Below are 20,940 nucleotides of genomic sequence, written 5' to 3' on the forward strand. Positions count from 1 at the left end.
ATTTGAGGATAATCGACCTGGCCGTAGTGCATCGCGACCCCCCTGCCCCCCACTGCCGCAACCTGTAACCAACTCCTCCCCTCCCGAGGTGCAGAGCTCTCTGGTGCCAAACACAAGATGGCCGCCTAAAACACCTACCAGACCTGACAACCACTTAACCACCACCACTGAACGAGACTTTTCCACATCAGACAGGAGCTACACGCCGCTCACTGTTTGTATCTGGTCTAATACCTCCCTTATCTGAGTGGAAAACAACACAGACTAAACTCTATGATGCTCCGAACCCACCTACAACAGGAAGAAGGTAGAAAGACCGAACGCACTTGCGACCTCCATCAACTCACCCTTAACTTCTAGAGGGACACCCAGGAAAATAACTCTCAACTGAGGCGACCCCGCAATCCACACCACCAGCACCCCATTCCACTGCACCCCTGAGTTTGCCCTCCTCTAATAGTCCACGTAATAATCACCCGAAGCTCTCTAAACTTGAATTCCTCCTTTTCTCACCTACTTCTTTCCAAAGACTCGCCGGATACAGTTTCCCGTCCTCCAGTTCAGAGCCAGCCCCCCGTACCATACACACACTATGCCTCCGGACACGACAGCCCACACCGCTCCCTCTTCTACGAACCACGTAACTCCGCACGGCCCGAACTCCTTCGCGATCAGCTTCCCACCTGACCTCTCACCCAAAGCGAAGAAGAACTTTAAACAGAAACTGATCCGACAGCATCCCGAGTCACTTTTCGCAGACACCTACCACTGCCCCTCCAATGGAAAGGTAAAAACAGACCTTATCTTCCACACTGAGAGACATCAAGCATGGAAATTCATCATCAGATGGCACCTCAACATTTCAAAAACCACCAACACCTCACATAGCTGCAAACTAACATTATCAATCCTCTACCGCTCAAGGCGTACTGGAAATACCACAGTGACCATCTACTCTAACGGCACAGTCCTGATAAAAGCCAACAGCGACAATGTAGAGTCATTTGACACCCTCTTCCCCTCTCTCCGGAATACACCCTTTCACGCTCCTCCTCTCCCACCCCTACTCCCTCCCCAGAGGAACCGATCCAGCCATTTGAACTCACCTACCGCTTCGGTACTCACTAACAATAGCACTCGCCCCTCAGTACGCTGACCCCCCACCACCCCCAGGGAGAGCATGTCCCCTCCACTCCCCCAGTCCAGTTCTCACCTCCACCTGTCAGCCACATCTACGATACCCCCTAGCCACCCCGCACGCCCATCTCCTCGCAACACCCCACGCTCCTCCCACAAGGAGAACAGGAACCATCCACTCCCCCATCAGCTCTCACTGCCACGGGCCACCTACTGCTTCGATACTACCTAGCAACCCCACACGCCCCCCCCACACGACATCCCCCTCACCATCCCCATAAAGAACAGGAACCTCCACCCTCGGCTCTCACTCCCACCCGCCACTTGCCAGCTCTCACCCCCTCCCACCACTTGCCGGCTCTCACCCCCTCCCACCACCTGCCCCCCACCCACCCCAACCCACTGCGAACAACCTGAGCACCTACCTCCCCATACCCACAGGCAAGAAAGCTGCTAAACCCCAACTAGGCCACTCACCACACGACATCCTCCTCACCATCCCCAGAGAGAACAGGACCACCCTACTGCCCACCGCTGGCACTCATCCCCATCCATCACCTGCCAGCACAATAAACAACATCCCCCTCACCACCCCATAGAGAACAGGACCCCCCTTATGCCCACCATTGGCTCTCACCCCCATCCATCACCTGCCAGCTCTCACCCTCACCTGCAACCTGCCCTCCGCTCTCGCCTCCTCACGCTGATCAACCTGAACACCCATCCCCCCGAATCCACAGGCAGTATAGCACCCACACCCCAACAAGACCCCCACCACCCTGTACTCACGACCCCGCCCAGACCCCACATTAACAACAGAGCCTCCACTAAGCTACTGAAAACCATGAAACTCTCCCCCCCTGGCCCAACACACCCACACAGGTCCAGTCCCGCTCGGCGCTACCTCAACGCATTAAAGACTGAGCAGCGACTTTCCTCGCTGGAAACCCAGATAACTACTATTATCCGGGTCCTTAGTGAAATCGTAGCCAACCTCGCAGTGCGCCAGCAACTGCACCACACTCACTCCTCCATCTCTCAGACACAACAAAGACTGTCCCCTATCCCCCCAGAGATGGGTAGCTAACTCCCTCCCCAATCTGACACAGAGACCGAAAAGAACTAGAGACGCTATGTCTGAGAGCGATGCAGCAGGTCTCGCCTCTTCGTACGACAATCCTACTGCTGTCATCTCCCAATCCAAAATCCAGGTGATCACCAGACTAGGAAGATACCAAGCCCCCCCTAACTCACCTAGGTCACCGACCACCCGCATGAACATCCCCACGGCCCCCCTTATGAAGAAACCCAAAACAGAGACGCCCGCCAAACTGCAAGCTCATAAACTGCAGATCAGCCACCAAACATGCCACAGAACTAGCAGAATCCATCCTCACTCATGACATTGACATAGCATTCATCACCGAAACCTGGCTTAATGATTCCTCCCTTCCACTCCTGGACACCCTCGTCCCTCCAAGCTTCACAATCACCAAGAAAGACAGAAAAGACCAAAGAGGAGGAGGCTTTGCAATCATCCACAGAGACAATATTTCTGTGACGGAAACAGAATCATCCAACTACAACACCTTTGAGTGCCTAACTGTCAACATCAACACTTGCAAAAAAAAAACACTAACCTGCCACCTTATCTACCACCCTCCACCACTTTCACTGAACACCTGTCTGACCTAATTGCCCACTGCTCACTTCGAGATGCGAACAACCTTATTCTGGGGGACCTCAAAGTACACTGGAATGCAGATAATAATCTGCAAATCCAAAACCTGAGCGAGTTACTATGCAATAACAACCTCGCGCAACACTGCATTGAAATAATTCACAACAAAGGAGCAACCCTAGATGCCATCATAGCCAATCAAGACACTGTGATGATAAACCACACCTTGCCCGTAGATTGGTCCAACCACTACCTAATCCTCTTCCACCTCACTCAGCCAGCCACTTTACAACCCCCCACCCAAGAATAGACCAAATGGACTAGAAATCTCACTCAGATCAACGTGACTGACCTGGAGGAAAAAGTCAACTCTCTCCTCACTACCTCCTCGGATGATCTATCCTCGACAGAACTCATTGATCACTACAACACATCTCTGACATCCATTCTAGATCAGTTAGCCCCTCTGAAACTAAAAAAAACAGGAACATCCCATCCAGATCCTGGTTCAATATGGACATCAACAACGAAAGAAGACTACTTAGAGCCATAGAAAGACTTTGGAGAAACAACCCATCCGCTAGCCTTCTCGAACAACTCAAAGAAGCTCAGAGAAAATACAAAAAACACATCCATAATGAAAAAAACAACTTCTTCTACTCCACCCTGGACAATGCAAAAAACAGGCCCAACTAACTATTTAAAATCATCAAGCAGAGGGGGCATGGCCAAGATGGCGACGGACTGAGACGCACCTTCAGGTCCCTCCGGTGCCACGCGATCTACATCCTTGTTTTAGCTGCCCCTCGAGGGGCCCTGCAGTGACCAAGGCCTGGAGTCTGCCTGAGGTACCCGGTGGTCCCTTGTTGCCCGCTGTGAAGCTGGTTACGGGGCTCGCGGGAGCGGCCTGCCGAGCGACCTTTGCGAAGCCGGCCTGAGTCCTGCCGAGCCTGCTGGCGGAGTTCCCCGGCGAGGTGATTGACCGCATTTCGTCATCGGGGGAGCCCTCGGACCTGCCCTGACGGCGCTCGCCCTGTCGCCGAGTGCAGCGGAGTAAAGACCCGAGAAGTGAGGAGGCGGCGGGCCGGGGAGGAGTTGGACTGCGGGAGAGCGCCCGGACCTGGTTGCCGCGACACGGTCGCCCTAACGGTCGATGCTTCTGGGCCTAGGTAGGCCCCGACCTGGATTAGTGCCCGCCTCTCTGGCCTGCTTCTGCAGAGGTCCGCGCCAGGGGCTCCCGGCGTGAGGGTAGACATCGGAACCCCACAGCGCTCCCAGGCTCAAGCTACACCTGCTGCCTGATCACATGTGGTGGGGCCTATTAAAGACCAGGGAGTGCAGCAAGGAGATCCCCGGCCCGGGAGAACTGACCCCGGGACTACGTGGATTAGGCCTGGCGGAGGAGTGACCGATCAATAGGGGGCAGCACCACTCACCTAACCCCGGCCCTGGAGGGACAAATAAAAGACTTCTGCAGGGCAAGCCAAGACGGGTGAGACCCGGGAACCCCAACAACATCCTGGCCGGTGTCTTGCCAGGTGGTTTGGCTGAATGCTGCTTGACTGAGGGCCTACGCCCTGGATGCAGAGCTGAGGTGGGCATGAGGCTTGGTGGAGCCTAGCTGGATCCCTGATCGACGAGCGGAGGGTAGGGCAGGGTTCTCACTGGCCCCCTTCCGCTCCCTGCGACTGCGACCTCCCTGAGGCTCGAACTTCCCGGCGCTGGGATCTGTGAGACTCCTTGCCTTGAGCGCCCCCCCCCCCGAGAGGGGCACGTTGTGAAGTTCGGGGTGCACCTAGTCTGGGGTGACCTACCGGAGACTGCGTAATGGCGGGCAGGCTCCACAAGGAGAAGGACAAGCGGGGCAAAGAAGGCCAGCCAGGGGGGACCTCGTCGTCAACGCCACCGGGTCCCAGTAGCTCACCGAAGCAGAAGGACGGCGATGCCCCGGCCACCAAGGCCTTTATGATGGAACTTTTAGCGGCGATATAAGAGGATATCTCGGAACTATGCACCCAGCTGGCCTCGGACCTTCGCGAGGTACGGAGGGACGTGGACGGCATAGGTGAGAGGGTAGCGACACTCGAAAAGCATGACCTGGGCCTAGCTGGTGATGTGCATCAGCTGCAGCAAGATGTACTCAGGCTCACAGAACAGAACCTAGATCTCCAAACTCACGCTGAAGACTTCTTGAATGCTAAATCTAAACCCAAAGAGATCTTCCAGATCATTAAAAAGTTAACGAACCCATCCCCTGCGGTGCATGTCGAGAAATCTGTCACCCAATGTAATGACATTGCCGAATTCTTTTATCAGAAAATTAACAAAATCTATTCAACATTTTCGTCCCCAACATTGGCTCATCTAATCAACCTAATAACCTCCCTAGCCCACCACACCCCCCCACTCCATACAGCTTAACCCACTTTCCCCCACTAAACCTCTCCACTCTAGAATCACTAGCCCACTGTGTCAAATCAGGTTCTCCGGCCGACCCTGCCCCTCCTGACATCATAATGGCAGCATCCCATACCACCTTGCCCGTCATCAGAGAGGTACTAAACTCTTCCATCTCCTCTGGCACTGTTCCAACCATCTGGAAGCAAGCCATGGTTAGGTCATTGATCAAGAAACCCAATCTGGACCCGTCTGACTTGGCTAACTATCGCCCTATTTCTCTGCTCCCTTGGTTGAGCAAGGTTCTGGAGAAATATGTGAACCAACAGTTAGTGAACTTTCTAGAAGACCATCACATACTGGATCCTACTCAGACGGGCTTCAGACCTAAGCACGGGACAGAGACCGCCCTCCTCATGGTCATAGAGGAAACGAGAAAAATCTTGGATCAGGGAGGATCAGTGGCAGTGATCCTCCTTGATCTAAGAGCGGCATTTGACACGGTCAGTCATGACACCTTACTGAGCCGCCTGTCCTGTGTGGGGATTAAGGATAAAGCCTGGGCATGCTTTGAATCCTTTCTGGGGAACAGATCTTTCAAGGTTTTTGATGGCGATTCCGTTTCCTCCAGCAGACCTCTAAATTGTGGAGTTCCTCAGGGCTCCTCTTTGAGCCCTGCTCTATTCAACCTATATATGAGACCGCTGGCTAGTGTCGTCCGCCCATTTGGAGTCAAGATCATCTCATATGCGGACGACTCGCAGCTGGTGGTCTCACTGGCGCAGGAGGCATCCCGAACTGCGCCAGGCAGGCTTAGAGAATGCCTGGAGGAAGTGAGGAACTGGATGTCGTCATCATCCCTGAAACTGAACGGAGACAAAACTGAGCTGATGCTCTTAGGACCTTCAGAGCCGGCACTTCCCCCCTCCCTATGGCCCCCATGCCTAGGACCCCCCTCAACCCCAAAAAACACCATCAAAAGCCTCGGAGTGTGGCTGGACAGTTCCCTATCTTTCAATGTCCAAGCCACAAAACTTTCAGCCACCTGTTTTGGCATTATGAGAGTGCTAAATAAAATTTTCCTCTCCTTCCTATGGAAGCCAAACAGGCAGCCATTCAAGGTCTCATTCACTCACGCCTTGATTTTAACAACGTACTTTATCTGGGCGCACCAGAATACACCCTTCGCAGGCTACAGACTGTACAGAACTGCGCAGCTCGCCTTCTACTCAAAATCCCTCGTAGACACTCAGTGAGGACCGGACTGACTAGCCTTCACTGGCTACCGGTTCGGCAGAGAGTTTTGTTCACAGCGCTATGCATAGCCCATCAAGCCTTCTGGGACATGGGACCCATCATCGCCCGTGATCTGGTCACCCACTACATCCCAAATCGAAGTCTTCATTCCAGCCAGACTCTCTTAGCAGTGGTCCCAAGAATAAAAAGATCTAGAGCCGGCGGAAGGACGTTCACTTACAACGCATCCAAGGCTTGGAACACTCTGCCACTCCATCTCAGAGCCACTCAGAACCTCACTATGTTCCGCAAGCAACTGAAGACTTACTTATTCACATCCGCTTGCTAACTGCTGTTCCTCCCTCCTTGTTCTCTGTAGGTCACGGTTATCCCAGCACTTGGACGCCCTCGGGCAACAATTGCGCTCTATAAATCCCCAAGTTTACAAGTTTACAAGTTTACTTGTAGAACCGTTCCCGCCGGAATACCATCCGCATCCGGGCAGTGCCATGCGAGGGAGAGGCCGGAGACCTACGGGGCTACGTGGAGGCCCTTTTTCTACAGATACTGGATGAGGAAGATCTGCGAGAAATCCGCATGGACAGGGTCCACAGAGTGGGCCCACCGAGAGGAGCTGGGGCTCCGCCCCCGGACATCCTGGTGTGCATCCACGACTTCCAGCTCAAGGAGAGAATATTGCGGAAGGCTAGAGGGATAGCCACTCCACAATTCCAGGGCCATCGGCCCCAGCTGTGCCAGGACCTAGCGGCCTCTACGCTCCAGAAGCGGCGTGACTTCCGGCCAGTGACAGCCTTCCTCCGTGAGCAGAATGTGTCCTACTCCTGGAGCCACCCATTCAGACTCATATTCAGGTGGCAAAACAGGCTGGTCCAGATCAGGTCCTTACAGGCTGCAAAAGACCTCCTTAGCCTGGACGACGCTGCTCCCTCCTCGAGAGATGGGAGCCCCCGGCTGCGAAGGCGGCGGCGCTCTCCATCCTGGCAAAGAGTGGGGGAACCACTGCGACGGCGAGATTAGATCCCACAGCAGGCCTACAGGAGCGTGGAGCAGCGTTTGCTGCGGTGGCGTCAGCGGCATTGACTCCCTCATTGCACAGCTCTTCGGCGGCCTGATCCCGAGAGGGGCATCGACTTGGAGCCGGGGGTGCCCCCTTCAGGTACTGTGGGTCATTATGTTCTCTATGGGAGAACACCACAGTAAGGGGTCATGGAGGAATGTTGACTATGGACTTGACCCATGTGGTTCGGAAGTAACTACTATGGCATGCTACCTGGGTCCTTTGATACTTTTTCTATTTCTAGTTGGGGTTGTTTGGTTCTTGGGGTGGGGGGACGAAGGGGGATGGGGGAGGGAGTGGTGGTAACTGGGGTTGGTGTGACTGCGTGCAATTCAAATTGGAGTCTGAGGTGTGGTTGTGGCTACCCGAGCAGTGGCCTCTTGGTTGTATTATGGACCCCAACAGAGTGACCCTCACACTGATAGCGGAGGCTATTCCAGGGTATGATGGGGATGAGAGTGGGGATGGGGGTGGTGAGAAGCTCACCTGGCTGCATGGGGCAGGCGAGGGAGGACTGAGCGTGGGGCGGGGAGGGAGAGTCGAGATCTGGAGTGTTGGCTAACCCCTGCGGTCGCCTATAGGGTACTTGACAATGATTGTTATGGTTTGAATTGGGGGGACATGCGGCTTGCTCGTCCTGAGTTGATTGGTCATGTGTGGTTTGCTGCGAGTTATCTGAAAGGGTGAGGGGGGATAACTGATCTGTAATGCCCCTGATCATGGGCACGTGGAACGTGAAGGGCCTGTATTCCCCACAGAAGCGTCAGAAGGTCTGGAAGTACATAGTAGACCATCACTTAGATCTGGTGGGCCTCCAGGAGACACACCTTGCCCGCAAAGAAGAAACTAGGCTGAAGCACAAGCAATTCAACCTGTGGGGGGTCCGAAATGGCAAGGAGGGACGATGGCTGATGGTCAAGGGAGTGCTCCTCGGCAGGGCGTGCACGTTCCTTGTCCTCTACGCCCCAAATGTGGGTCAAAACGGGTTCCTGCCAGATCTTCTACGAGAGGTGGGGGACTTTGTTGAGGGTGAACTCGTGGTTCTGGGGGACTTTAATTTGGTCTGGGACAGAGAATTGGACTGTTCCCATCGCCTACGTTCCGATGCCGGCCTCTTTGATGCTGATACCCAGGACTTGTTTGGGGACCTGGGCCTTTTGGACCGGTGGCGTGCCCTTCACCCTCAGACTAAATTGAAATTGATACTTGTATAGCGCACTACTCACCGCAAGGGTCTCAAGGCGCTTGTACGAATACCGCGGTGGAACCCATCCTGTCTTTCCCTGTGAGGCGTCCACTCCTGGGCACCCCCAAATTGGAGGCCAGGCATCCTTAGCGTTGTTGGGGCCATTGTGGAGATTAAGCAAGCTATTGCCCAGAGTTGCAGAGTGGGACTCCATGATTGGAATAGGCACCGAGGCGAGAATTATCAGGTCCGTGGAATTTTTTAGCCCAAGACCCGCAGAGGCGGGGAATTGAACCCTGGTCCCGGGCTAGACCTCTGCATCAGGGTCTGCCGCTCTAACCATTGAGCCACACTTCTAGGGACTACACCTTTTTTTCCAAAGTCCACCACTCTTACTCTCGATCATATCATATCTTTGTGAGTCAATCCCTACGGGGCGATCTCCGAGAGGGCAGCATATTTCCTCTATCGGTATCGGACCACAGTCTTCTGGCGCTATGTCTGACATGGTCCCCCGGGACGGCGACCCACCGCAAGTGGTACTTCCCATCGTCCTTAACTCGGGACGATACATATTGTAAGCAATTGCGAAAGAGTGTTCGCGACTTCTTTGACCTCAATCTGGTAGGAGACTCTTCCATCTTCACTATGTGGTACGCCTTCAAGACCACCATACGGGGTAAGTGCATAGCACTTAACTCCGTGCTTAACAAACAACGACAAACCGAAAGATAGGACCTAGAACGGGAATTAACGTCACTTGAACAGATGCACAAACAGAATCCCTCTAGGGCAACACTCTCCCCCTGACGGCCGTTAGGAGTAAACTTAGAGCCGCTCGCTGTGGAAACCTGGACTTTGTGCCTGCCTGCCAGCTTTGGACCCTGCTGGGTAATCGTCGCTGCTGAGGAGAAGCCGCGTTAGGGGAGGAAGTTGCTCCACGGAGGACGGGACTGCGAGGCCCACCAGGCTGTGCGTGAATCACCTGGCACACCTGCCGCCTCTTCCCGTGTCTCCACCCCTTTGTTCCGTGCCTGTGAAAACTCCTCGCGGCCCCCGCTTCGCGGGAGCCGCTCGCTGTGGAAACCTGGACTTTGTGCCTGCCTGCCAGCTTTGGACCCTGCTGGGTAATCGTCGCTGCTGAGGAGAAGCCGCGTTAGGGGAGGAAGTTGCTCCACGGAGGACGGGACTGCGAGGCCCACCAGGCTGTGCGTGAATCACCTGGCACACCTGCCGCCTCTTCCCGTGTCTCCGCCCCCTTGTTCCGTGCCTGTGAAAACTCCTCGCGGCCCCCGCTTCGCGGGAGCCGCTCGCTGTGGAAACCTGGACTTTGTGCCTGCCTGCCAGCTTTGGACCCTGCTGGGTAATCGTCGCTGCTGAGGAGAAGCCGCGTTAGGGGAGGAAGTTGCTCCACGGAGGACGGGACTACGAGGCCCACCAGGCTGTGCGTGAATCACCTGGCACACCTGCCGCCTCTTCCCGTGACTCCGCCCCCTAATCAACGTCCCGTTTAAGACCTGCAGAAACAATGCGTGAGCGGGACGCGTGTGCGGAACAAATCCCAGGACAAAGCCCGGACTAAGGGCGGACCCTCTGAGACCCTCAGAGAACTGAGGAGACTGGACTGGGCACGTCCCCTTGATTGTCAGGTACTGCTCATTTTTGAGGTTGTTTATAACCAGGCCTGTCTGTCAGATCTGTTGGACCTTGTTACATAAATGTCTTCTATAAATCCTGATCAGTCGGTGACAGACAAACAGGGTGTACTGTTAAATAGAACCCTTGACAACTACTTCACCAAATCCTCCCCTGATATCTCCAGGGAAATTGCTATGGCGGAGCGGCGTGCAGATCGCCGCCGTTCCGTAGAAAGCATCAAGAATAGGTCAATTTCACTGACAACGGTTCCCGCCACTTGCTCTACTGATACTGACATTGATGTAATAGCTAATGAGTTGATTAACATCTTGGATAGCCAGCCTTTGGATGGGAGTGTGATTGCGCTTACTCCAATTAATCCGCCAAAGACGGTCACGAATGGTCCATCCTCATCTCTTCATACTAGTAGCCTAAGTATGACGAAGGGAAATGCTTTGCCTCCTGTGAAATTACTCCGCAACAGGGCAAAAAAACCCACACCCCTGCCAAAAAACAATGGACCTCCGCCGAATAAAAAACGGCGGAAAAGGGGGGACTCGTTACAACCCAAGCTGAGTTGCTCTGATTTTGGGAAAAAAGCTACTAACATTGTGAAGGAACCCAGTATTCTTCAAGCAGATATGGAGGGGTCACATGCCACATCTCCTCCCATTCCAAACCTGTTGGCGGACAAAGAGGACAGTATGGATGTTAGTGTGGCTGTTAATGTGCCTATTGAGGATAAGGGCCTTGTCACATTATTCAACATAGAGAGTTTGATCAAATCCTATTCCGCATCTATTCTGGAGAGGTTGATGGAAGTAGAATGTAGACTGTGTAAAATCGAGTATGCACTGGGTAGTAAGGATGTTGCACTTAACAACGGTTCAAACAATGCTAATAGTTCATTAACAAACAATGTACCACCTAACAGACCAGTACCGGTCCAACCATCCTCAACTATCCCTATCGCCATTCCTTCCTCATCAGCATCTACCTCTAAAACCATGGGGAATACAATTACAGTATCTGCACAGCCTAATGTACCCCCTAAAATGACCAAACAAAAAACCCATGATCAACAGTCGGCTAACGTTCTTAACAAACCTATTGATAACACCTTTAAGAAACTCCCAGGGAATTCATCAAGGGAGGTGGGGGAAACCAGACATACCTGGGGGAAACCCAGAAAGACACCATTGCCTGAACTCCCGCCAGAGGCAGTACCCTATGTGGTCGTCTTAACAGGGGTGCCCGTGCTGGGACAAAACAAGAGAGAGGGCTTTGCACAATTAAAGAATAAGATCATGCATTGGCTGAGTCTATACAGGCCAATTGCAACTCACATTAATGGTGAGATTGTCCATGTTCGACGTCTGGAATGGCTGGGGGGCAGACCTAAAGATATCAATGGTGATGTGGTGGTTGTGAATTTCAGGGACCCTAATGCTGTCCAATTTATATTAAACTGGCAGCAAGGCAGCTCAAATAACACCTAATCCCTAAACCACTAACATACTTTTATCCAAGGTCAGTGGTGTTTCCATCTCAGCACCATCCACCCAAGCACCAACCATTACAGTATATAACCCAATCTCAACCAATAAATCACCCAGTTGCACAGAATGCTGGGAGCAATCAATATGCCCTGTACCCCCCCATACTACAGAATACAAGCAATTTGCACTATGTTCCCTGCCCTGTGGTAGTCCAGATTCCATGGGATGGAATTATGTACCGGCTAAAATACATAACTCCCAGAAAGGAAGGATGGATCACTTAAAACCTTTCACACCTTTAGAAACCTCTAATAGGTTTGATATTTTTAGTGGTCTAGACGATTGCGACTGATGGTTTTTGTTTCAGGGGGGCGAGGGGCCAGAAACAATGAGTCTTGGTGATGTGGGTGTTGTCAATTTGAAAAAACAATAAAGGAGTAAACCCTCGTGAGTAGAGAGAAAGGTAACTCTCTTACAATGAGCACTAGTGCTCTGGTTAGCACATTTTGCCCCAACCTGTTACTGGATAAAGCATATCCTTATAGAAGACCCCTCACTCACCAACCTAGTTGGTGACATGCTTCATCATCGGGGTCCCACCCCATAGGCCGAGTGCCTACAGGGTGTGCTGCGACACCTGATTACAGTGGAGCTGGTTTCGTTTTTATGTGTACAAGACTATCAAAATTGTGTATTAAAAAGGGCCAACACTACTCACTTCAAGTATTTATTCTTGAGCGCTTGAACCCTTAGTAAAAATAAAGTGTGGCACCTTTGCCCAATTAGGAAGGCTTTGGTGTCAAAAAGTCGTGTTAAAATATATAAAAATAGCGAAAGTGTGCTATGTGAATGTGAATGTACAAAACTATTGTTTAAAAAGGTCTACATGTTTCAACCCAAACATGGATTCAAGGGTTTTCGTCAGGACCGTAGGTGATTTGAACTGGGTGGTCCGCCCACGCTAACTCTCGCTTCATAGGCACCAGCGTTACCAAGTGGACAGGATTCCGTTCTCTTGTCGCTTCTGTTCATCAGACCGATTAACCTACTTGGTTCTTGCTCAGGGTGCGGGGCACGCCGAGCAAGAACCAAGTAGGTTAATCGGTCTGATGAACAGAAGCGACAAGAGAACGGAATCCTGTCCACTTGGTAACGCTGGTGCCTATGAAGCGAGAGTTTCGCTTTCAAGCGTTTTTTCAAAAGTGAAAAACGCACCTTTTTGCACGAGATCCCTATTTAAGATCTCTAAATTGAACTAGGGCAGGACGCTCCTTAGCGTGGGCGGACCACCCAGTTCAAATCACCTACGGTCCTGACGAAAACCCTTGAATCCATGTTTGGGTTGAAACATGTAGACCTTTTTAAACAATAGTTTTGTACATTCACATTCACATAGAACACTTTCGCTATTTTTATATATTTTAACACGACTTTTTGACACCAAAGCCTTCCTAATTGGGCAAAGGTGCCACACTTTATTTTTACTAAGGGTTCAAGCGCTCAAGAATAAATACTTGAAGTGAGTAGTGTTGGCCCTTTTTAATACACAATTTTGATAGTCTTGTACACATAAAAACGAAACCAGCTCCACTGTAATCAGGTGTCGCAGCACACCCTGTAGGCACTCGGCCTATGGGGTGGGACCCCGATGATGAAGCATGTCACCAACTAGGTTGGTGAGTGAGGGGTCTTCTATAAGGATATGCTTTATCCAGTAACAGGTTGGGGCAAAATGTGCTAACCAGAGCACTAGTGCTCATTGTAAGAGAGTTACCTTTCTCTCTACTCACGAGGGTTTACTCCTTTATTGTTTTTTCAGATTAACTGGGGGACCAGGAGTTCCCACCTCACATAGTGCCTAGCATTATTATTTTCCCTCTCTCTCTCCATTGTTGTGAAAAAAAAGGTGTTGTCAATTTACCTGATGTACTGGTGAATCCTTTGTCTCCTTGTTTGGATAAAACTGCACTCCATGATGTAAATGTACCTGAAGTTGTAAATATCCTAGAAGAACAGGTATTACACACAACTATTGTGAGCAACACGACATCCTTAGAGGTAACTCCCTTGGTTATACAAACTGTGGCTCCCATTAGTTGCGAAGAGTCGCCAAGGGTTCTTACTGAGAGGCCAGTGGCTCGTGAGACGCCGGTTAAATTGGTCTGTTGGAATATAGCTGGAATTGGTAAAAACTTGAGGGACCCGGATTGGGCGAATTATATAGAGTCTTTCGACCTTTGTTTATTACAGGAAACCTGGGCAGTGGAGACGCCCCATAGGGTGGGTTACAAGACCTACGGAATCGGTGCAATACCCTCTAGAAGTGGAAGGCCGTCAGGGGGACTTTTGATGTGGGTGAAAATAAACCAAAGAGCAAAAATTGAGGAGATAGCTACAAATTCTGTAGACATACAAGCTCTAAAAGTTACAGTAGGTAACGGGAAGAACTTATTTCTAGTAAATGTTTACAATAGGCCCTTACCCTCTTCAAGAGAATCACCAACTATCACAAAATTAGATTGCCTTTTGAGGGGATTAGACCCCAGGGAGAATTTTATTGTCCTGGCTGGTGATTTAAACTGCAACTTCGAGCCAGTTTTGGGCCTTAGCGAAATCTTCAATGAGGAAGACCAGGCGAAAAAAATCCCCACTCTGGAAAATGTTAAATCGGTTAGATGTTCAACACTGGGTCTTCAACTGATTAACTTATGCACGGAACACTCTCTTAGGGCTTGCAACGGACGGTTACCATCCGATAGCTCTAAGAAACCAACATTTACCAGGAACAATTATAAAAATAATCTAGATTTTGTGATCGCTTCCATACCCCTCTGGCCACATCTCTTGGACTTTGAAGTAATGGAACAATTCGAAAGCGATCATTTCCCTCTGAGCCTGACTTTAGATGTCTTACTGTTTACTGATATGGTCCAGCAATTTACATCTGAGGGAAGCGGTGTTGATAATCTTGAGATCCATATTAGTAACAACAGAAGATCTCTGAAATGGCCTTTCATATTGGACCACAGTGACATCCTTAGTGAAATATACTCACTCTTTGCTGGGATATTTGGACCCCACTTAGCTGTAATGGCAGAGGATGAAACCAATATGTCCTTTTTGCCAATACACCTGAAATTTTTTGCTGACCTGAGATTATTAGTCACAAAAATGCCCAAAAAACCCCAGCAAAAGACACAGAATCTGTCCCATAGTAAGCCATGGTATGATAGATCCTGCAGAGAGGCAAAGAGGGAACTATTAATTGCAATAAAGTCCAAGTCTCCATTAGATGTAAAAAGAGCAAGGAATAATTACAAGTCTATCCAAAGGGCCTCAAAGATAGCATGGGAGGAAGACAAATGGGCTGATTTGCCGCTAGCCGCCAGATCGCGTGATAATGTGGCTTTCTGGAGGCTGGTCGCAAATGGGAACAATGTAGGTAGGGTGGTAAAAGATGTCTTTTTGGATGAGCAAATTTGGGTCACCCATTTTACGAATTTATACAAAAAGTACGATGACCCACATATGGACATGAATGCGGCAAACCACGAATCCCCAGTAGACCACCTGGTTTTTACCCTAGGGGAAACAGAGCTGGCAATAACTCAAATTAAATCTGGGAAAGCCCCAGGTTTGGACAAGATCCCGGGGGACCTATATAAGCATGATTTAAAAGTATGGGCACCTTACATTAATTACTTGTGCAATACATTATCTCGCACTTTAGAATTCCCTGATAGTTGGAAGGGAGCGGAAATTGTTTTAATTTTTAAAAAAGGAGATAGGATGGACCCCTGTAATTATCGGCCAATAAGTCTAATGGACATCCTACAGAAAATTTACTCACGACACATTTTACTACGTGTGAGTGATTGGCTGGATGAAAATACAATTTTAACCAAATTCCAAGCTGGATTCAGATCAAAAGTCAGCACAATAGATCAGATCTTTAGATTCTGCTGCCTTTATTGGAAGTATGTAATGATTAAGAGGTGCCACTTATATGTTGCCTTTGTTGATTTAAGGGCAGCATTTGATCTGGTGCCTCGCAATCTTCTATGGAAAACCTTGAGTGCAGCAGGTATGCCAAATAACCTTGTCGTTCAGATTAAAGAGTTACACGAAGGGAATGTTGCAAGAATTAGATGGGGCCCAAATGGCGAATTAACCCAAAAAATACCCATCGAACCTGGAGTCCGTCAGGGCTGCGTTCTGGCTCCTACGCTCTTTTCGCTTTTTGTAAATGATATCCCTTCTTTTTTAGAGGGATGCAAAAATGACTCCCCTAAACTGAACGGCGAAAAGGTAACATCCCTACTATTTGCTGACGATACCATTCTGATTTCCCAAACAAAAAATGGTTTACAGACATTGTTGGACACTTTTAGCGAATATTGTAGTCAAAAGGGGTTGGAGATTAATGGGAAGAAGACCAAATGCATGGCCCTAAATCCGATTAAACCGGACAAGGGCTGCTTAATATTAAAAGGAGTAAAGTTGGAATCAGTGCCCCATTTCTCATATTTAGGGGTGACACTAGATTCAAACTTTACTTGGAAAGCCCAAACGGAAAAAAGTAAACTTATCTTTGCTCAGAATGTCAAACCAATTCTTAGGGAGCAAAGCCTGAGCACCAGTAAAGCAGTGTCCCCAGTGATGGAACTATTCAAATTCAAGGTCCAATCATCAGTCCTGTATGGTGCAGAAATATGGGGTTCCGGGTACAAGGAGACTTTCAGTGTCTTAGACAACAACTTCATGCGAAGTTAGGTAAGGGTCCCGAGAGGCACCCCACTAGTACCCTTGGAACTTGACCTAAACTTTAAAAGAACTGATCACCAAGTCCTGATTCGCCCACTAATGCTGTGGGTTAGATTATGGCATGTCCCTGAACTCAAAGATTATAGAGACGGGCTAAAAGAAATCATGGCTCTTGACAGCCAGACTGCTACCCCATGGCTGAGGCACGTTAAGGCTTGGTTCAGTAATATAGGATTGAAGCACTTCTGGGAGAACCCTGAGCAACTACCCGCCAACCCCAAATTAATTTTAAAACGGGCTTTTTGGTCCTACATAGTAAATAGGACTGTAAGCAATATAACTAGTGGGACCCTAGTCTCTAAGTTCTTAAATTTTAAGGACGAACCTGTTTACGAGATCTTTATGGATGAAATAGAGCCCGCACTTGCCAAAACTTTATTTTTAAAATTCAGATACGGAAACCTTTTCATTAAAACAACCTTGGCTCGTTGGGCTAGGAATCGTGATCCATCGTCCCTAGTAATGGACGAAAATTGTCCTATGTGTGAACATAACCAGATTGAAAATGAGCAGCATATCCTCTTTTTCTGCCCTTTTTACGTTCAGGCCAGAAAGAGATGGATTAAACCAATATGCCTACTGCTAGGCCTGAGGTCATGCTCACAGGCTCTGAGAATCCTAACTACAAATTCATCGCAGCAGAAAACATTCAGTGTCAGTAGATTTTTACTTTCAATTTTCTATCAAAGGAAAAAAATGGGGCATCAATTGTAACTGAACTGATTCGCTTGGAATTAAGGTGATGGTCCATCCTATGTTTTATGAATGTATTGTTTCCGCCCCAATTATCTTCCAACATGAATTGTACTCTTTTAATTAATGTTTTTATATGTAGTGAAATGTTTTTATTCAATGAATTGCAATGTAATGTATGCACTGTTCTTTTATGGCATTTAAGCCGAAATAAAGAATTTGAAATGAAATAGAGCCCATTACAATAATCCGGCGGAGTTTACCATGCTGTAGCTAAGGCGTCTCTCCTACTCCCAGGGTAATAAAGTTGGGAAACATCTGGCCCGACAACTCAGGGACAAGAGGGAGAAGGAATACATAGGAGGTGTCCGGGACCCAACGGGCGCCCTGATACACCGAGACGGGAATAAGGCAAACCTTTTACTTTGCCGCCCTCTACTCGGGGGAGGCTCTACCACGGACGCTCAGGAGGAATACCTGCGGGCGCACCCGCTCCCCCAGGTTTCCGCGGAGTGGAACGATCTTCTGGCGGCCCCCATTACGGAGGAAGAGGTTAGGGAGGCTATAAAAGAGCTGAAACCACATAAGGCACCGGGCCCGAACGGATTCACCGCGCAGTTCTACCAGACCTTCACCTCTGACATTAGTGGATTCTTGGCACGGTTATTTAATACCATGGGTGAGACGGGATTGACTTCATGTTCCATGGCGGAGGCGGCCATATCAGTCATCCCGAAACCAAGGAAGGACCCTGCAGAGTGCTCCTCTTATAGGCCTACTAGTAGCCCGTCCCGACGTTGTCTGGTAAGAATTGCTGCCGGCCAGTAGTATATTGTTTTGTAGGATTTCGTTTAGATAGCATTTCTTATCTGTGACAGGCCTGTGCAGCGCTCCCATTCACGGTGCACTGCTGATGAACTTAAGAGTGCGCGTTCAGTAGTGTGTGAACTCGAGTTTCCCTACTTTATTTTTCCTTGCAGTATTATAGAGCGCAAACTCGACAACATGCATGAGCACAATTTACATTACAGAAGAACACATTCATTTGTGGTAGGCATGGGGAAACAAAGCGATTTGCCTGGAATCACAGGATGTTGAGCTGATGCCGAGACTCGAACGTAGCTCCCCAGCTCTAAAGTTCGCAATTCTAGAACTAGTGGCGGGAGGTGTGTCTAAAAGTGTATGTCGGTGCTGGCCATCAATGAGAGAGACCTGTGCATTTTTCAAAAGGGTGGTGAAAAAATATGAGTATGTTGCTGGAGATGTGGGCCGCCGTGCCACCAATGTACTTACCGGGGGAGGGTAAACACCGCAACTTTCTTTCCGCATACCATCACTCCGCATACTTTCATTACGAAAGTACCATGACTCCACAATGCCATTATAACACATGGCATTACATTTTATATGCTTTAACCACGTGTACATTTACAACGAAATTCCTTGTAAATGCATGAATGGTAAAAGCATGTTTTTTTTAATGTTTGGATAAGGTAAGTATGGGTATAGGGGTATATGTTTTGGGGTACTGAGGTATATGTTTTGGTGTGTTTGGGTATTTTAAGGGTTCAGATATAGTTTTGAGTTATGGGGTACAGAGGTAGTTTTAGGGTTTAGGGATAGGGATGGGTTTTGGGGTACAGCGGTATTTTTAGGGTTCAGGCTAGGTTTGGGTTTTGGGGTATAGGGGTATTTTTAGGGTTCAGGGCTAGGTTTGCGTTTTTGGGCACAGGGATATTTTAACCCCTTGCATGCTGATGACGGCCCCCATCCGTCATGCACTACGGTGCTCGTGTGCTGATGACGGCTGGGGCCCGTCATGAACCCGCCCACTCGTGATTTTGCCGCACAGGCGCAGAATCGCGGCAGCATGCAAGGGGTTAAGGGTTCAGGGCTAGGTTTGGGTTTTGGGGTACAGGGGTATTTTTAGGGTTCAGGGCTAGATGTGGGTGTTGGGGTACAGGAGTATTTTAGGGTTCAGGGGTAGGTTTGGGTTTTGGGGTACAGGGTTATTTTTAGGGTTCAGGGCTAGGTTTGGGTTTTGGGGTACAGGGGTATTTTTAGGGTTCAGGGGTAGGTTTGGGTTTTGGGGTACAGGGGTATTTTAAGGGTTCAGGGCTAGGTTTGGGTTTTGGGTTACAGGGGTATTTTAGGGTTCAGGGGTAGGTTTGGGTTTTGGGTTACAGGGCTAGTTTTTGGTTTTGGGGTACAGGGGTATTTTTAGGGTTCAGGGGTAGGTTTTGGTTTTGAGGTACAGGGGTATTTATAGGGTTCAGGGCTAGGTTTGGGTTTTGGGGTACAGGGGTATTTTTAGGGTTTAGGGATAGGTTTGGGTTTTGGGGTACAGGGTATATTTATAGGGTTAAGATGGGTTAGTGTTTAAGGGTGTTGGGGTATTTTAAGGAGCAAGGGTGTGGTTATGATTATGGGGTGCAGGGGTATATAAAGGGAGCAGGGTGGGATTAGCACACGATATGAGACATGGCATGAAGGGTGGAACGTACCACATGCCCCCAGCATTTCTCACGCCCCAGCACACGCCCACAGCAGAACGCAGACACGCCCACAAGGGACTACTTTGCTGGCACGGTTCTTTTACCTTTTAAATGTATATGGTGGGTGTCTACATAGCCTATGTCCTTCTGCTGCAACTGCCCTTTCCAACGCTGTATTGGGTGTTATGATTGGTGCTGTTGTTGCTGAGATTACCCGCCTCAAAGGTTTAGGCTCTCTCTTTATTATATTAGTATGGATTGCACTACTCAATGTGGATGCCAAGCTGTACTCATCCATTCTGGCACGTAGATTGCAGGATTTAATGCTGGCCCTAATTCACCCGGACCAGTCCGGCTTCATCAAGGGCCGTCAGACGCATGACAATACCAGGAGAGTGGGCCACCTCATTGAGAAGTCCACCTGCTTTAGGATCCCGGCGGTCCTAGTGGGCATCGATGCAGAGAAGGCCTTCGACTGTGTAGATTAGAACTTCATGTTCCGGACCTTGGAGGCCTTTGGTTTTTCAGCTAAGTTTCTCACGATGCTCAGGGCAAACTACAGCAGCCCTCGCTCGAGAGTCACGGTCAATGGTCATTGTTCTGCCTTCTTTCCACACTCCCGTGGCACGCGGCAGGGCTGTCCCCGTTCGCCCCTGCTCTTTGCCTTAAGTATTGAACCTTTGGCAGTGGCGGTAAGGGAGAACCCAGATATCCGGGGATTATCCTTCACGGGGGAACAACATAAAATCTCTCTTTTCGCGGACGATGTTCTGCTATCCCTGGCGGATCCCGCCCACTCCCTTCCCTATGTCCAGGAGGCCCTAGGGCATTTCGAGAAGGTGGCGGGATTTAAGGTCAACTTAAAAAAATCCTATATTCTCAACCTTACGCTCCCCTCGGCTGAGGTCGAACGCCTGCGGCCGTTGTCGCCACTCCCGTGGTCCCTCACCTCCATATTGTACTTAGGGGTCCATCTGACCCCCACCATTGGGAAACTGTTTGCCGCCAACTTCCCCCCACTCCTGACGAAGATTCAAGGTGACCTAGCCCGCTGGAAACCTATGTTTATCTCGTGG

At 49.8% G+C, this 20,940-nt stretch overlaps 1 protein-coding gene across 1 annotated transcript; it reads left to right on the top strand.

The window, feature by feature from the left end:
- Positions 1-12,240: 12,240 nt before the first annotated feature.
- LOC147711913 (uncharacterized) lies at positions 12,241-20,352 on the top strand. The gene is made up of 3 exons (XM_086919564.1): positions 12,241-12,259; positions 13,759-15,486; positions 20,117-20,352. The coding sequence occupies exons 1-3, from the start codon at positions 12,241-12,243 to the stop codon at positions 20,350-20,352; spliced, it is 1,983 nt and encodes a 660-aa protein (XP_086775690.1).
- The last annotated feature ends 588 nt before the right edge of the window (positions 20,353-20,940 follow it).

The sequence above is a fragment of the Lissotriton vulgaris genome, chromosome 5 (assembly GCF_964263255.1).
Source record: "Lissotriton vulgaris chromosome 5, aLisVul1.2, whole genome shotgun sequence".
Taxonomy (NCBI): Eukaryota; Metazoa; Chordata; class Amphibia; order Caudata; family Salamandridae; genus Lissotriton; species Lissotriton vulgaris.

Coding starts and splice junctions, on each gene's coding strand:
- LOC147711913 (XM_086919564.1), top strand. Junction 15,487..20,116: donor TAAATCTGGGAAAGCCCCAG/GTTTGGACAAGA, acceptor TTATTATATTAG/TATGGATTGCACTACTCAAT.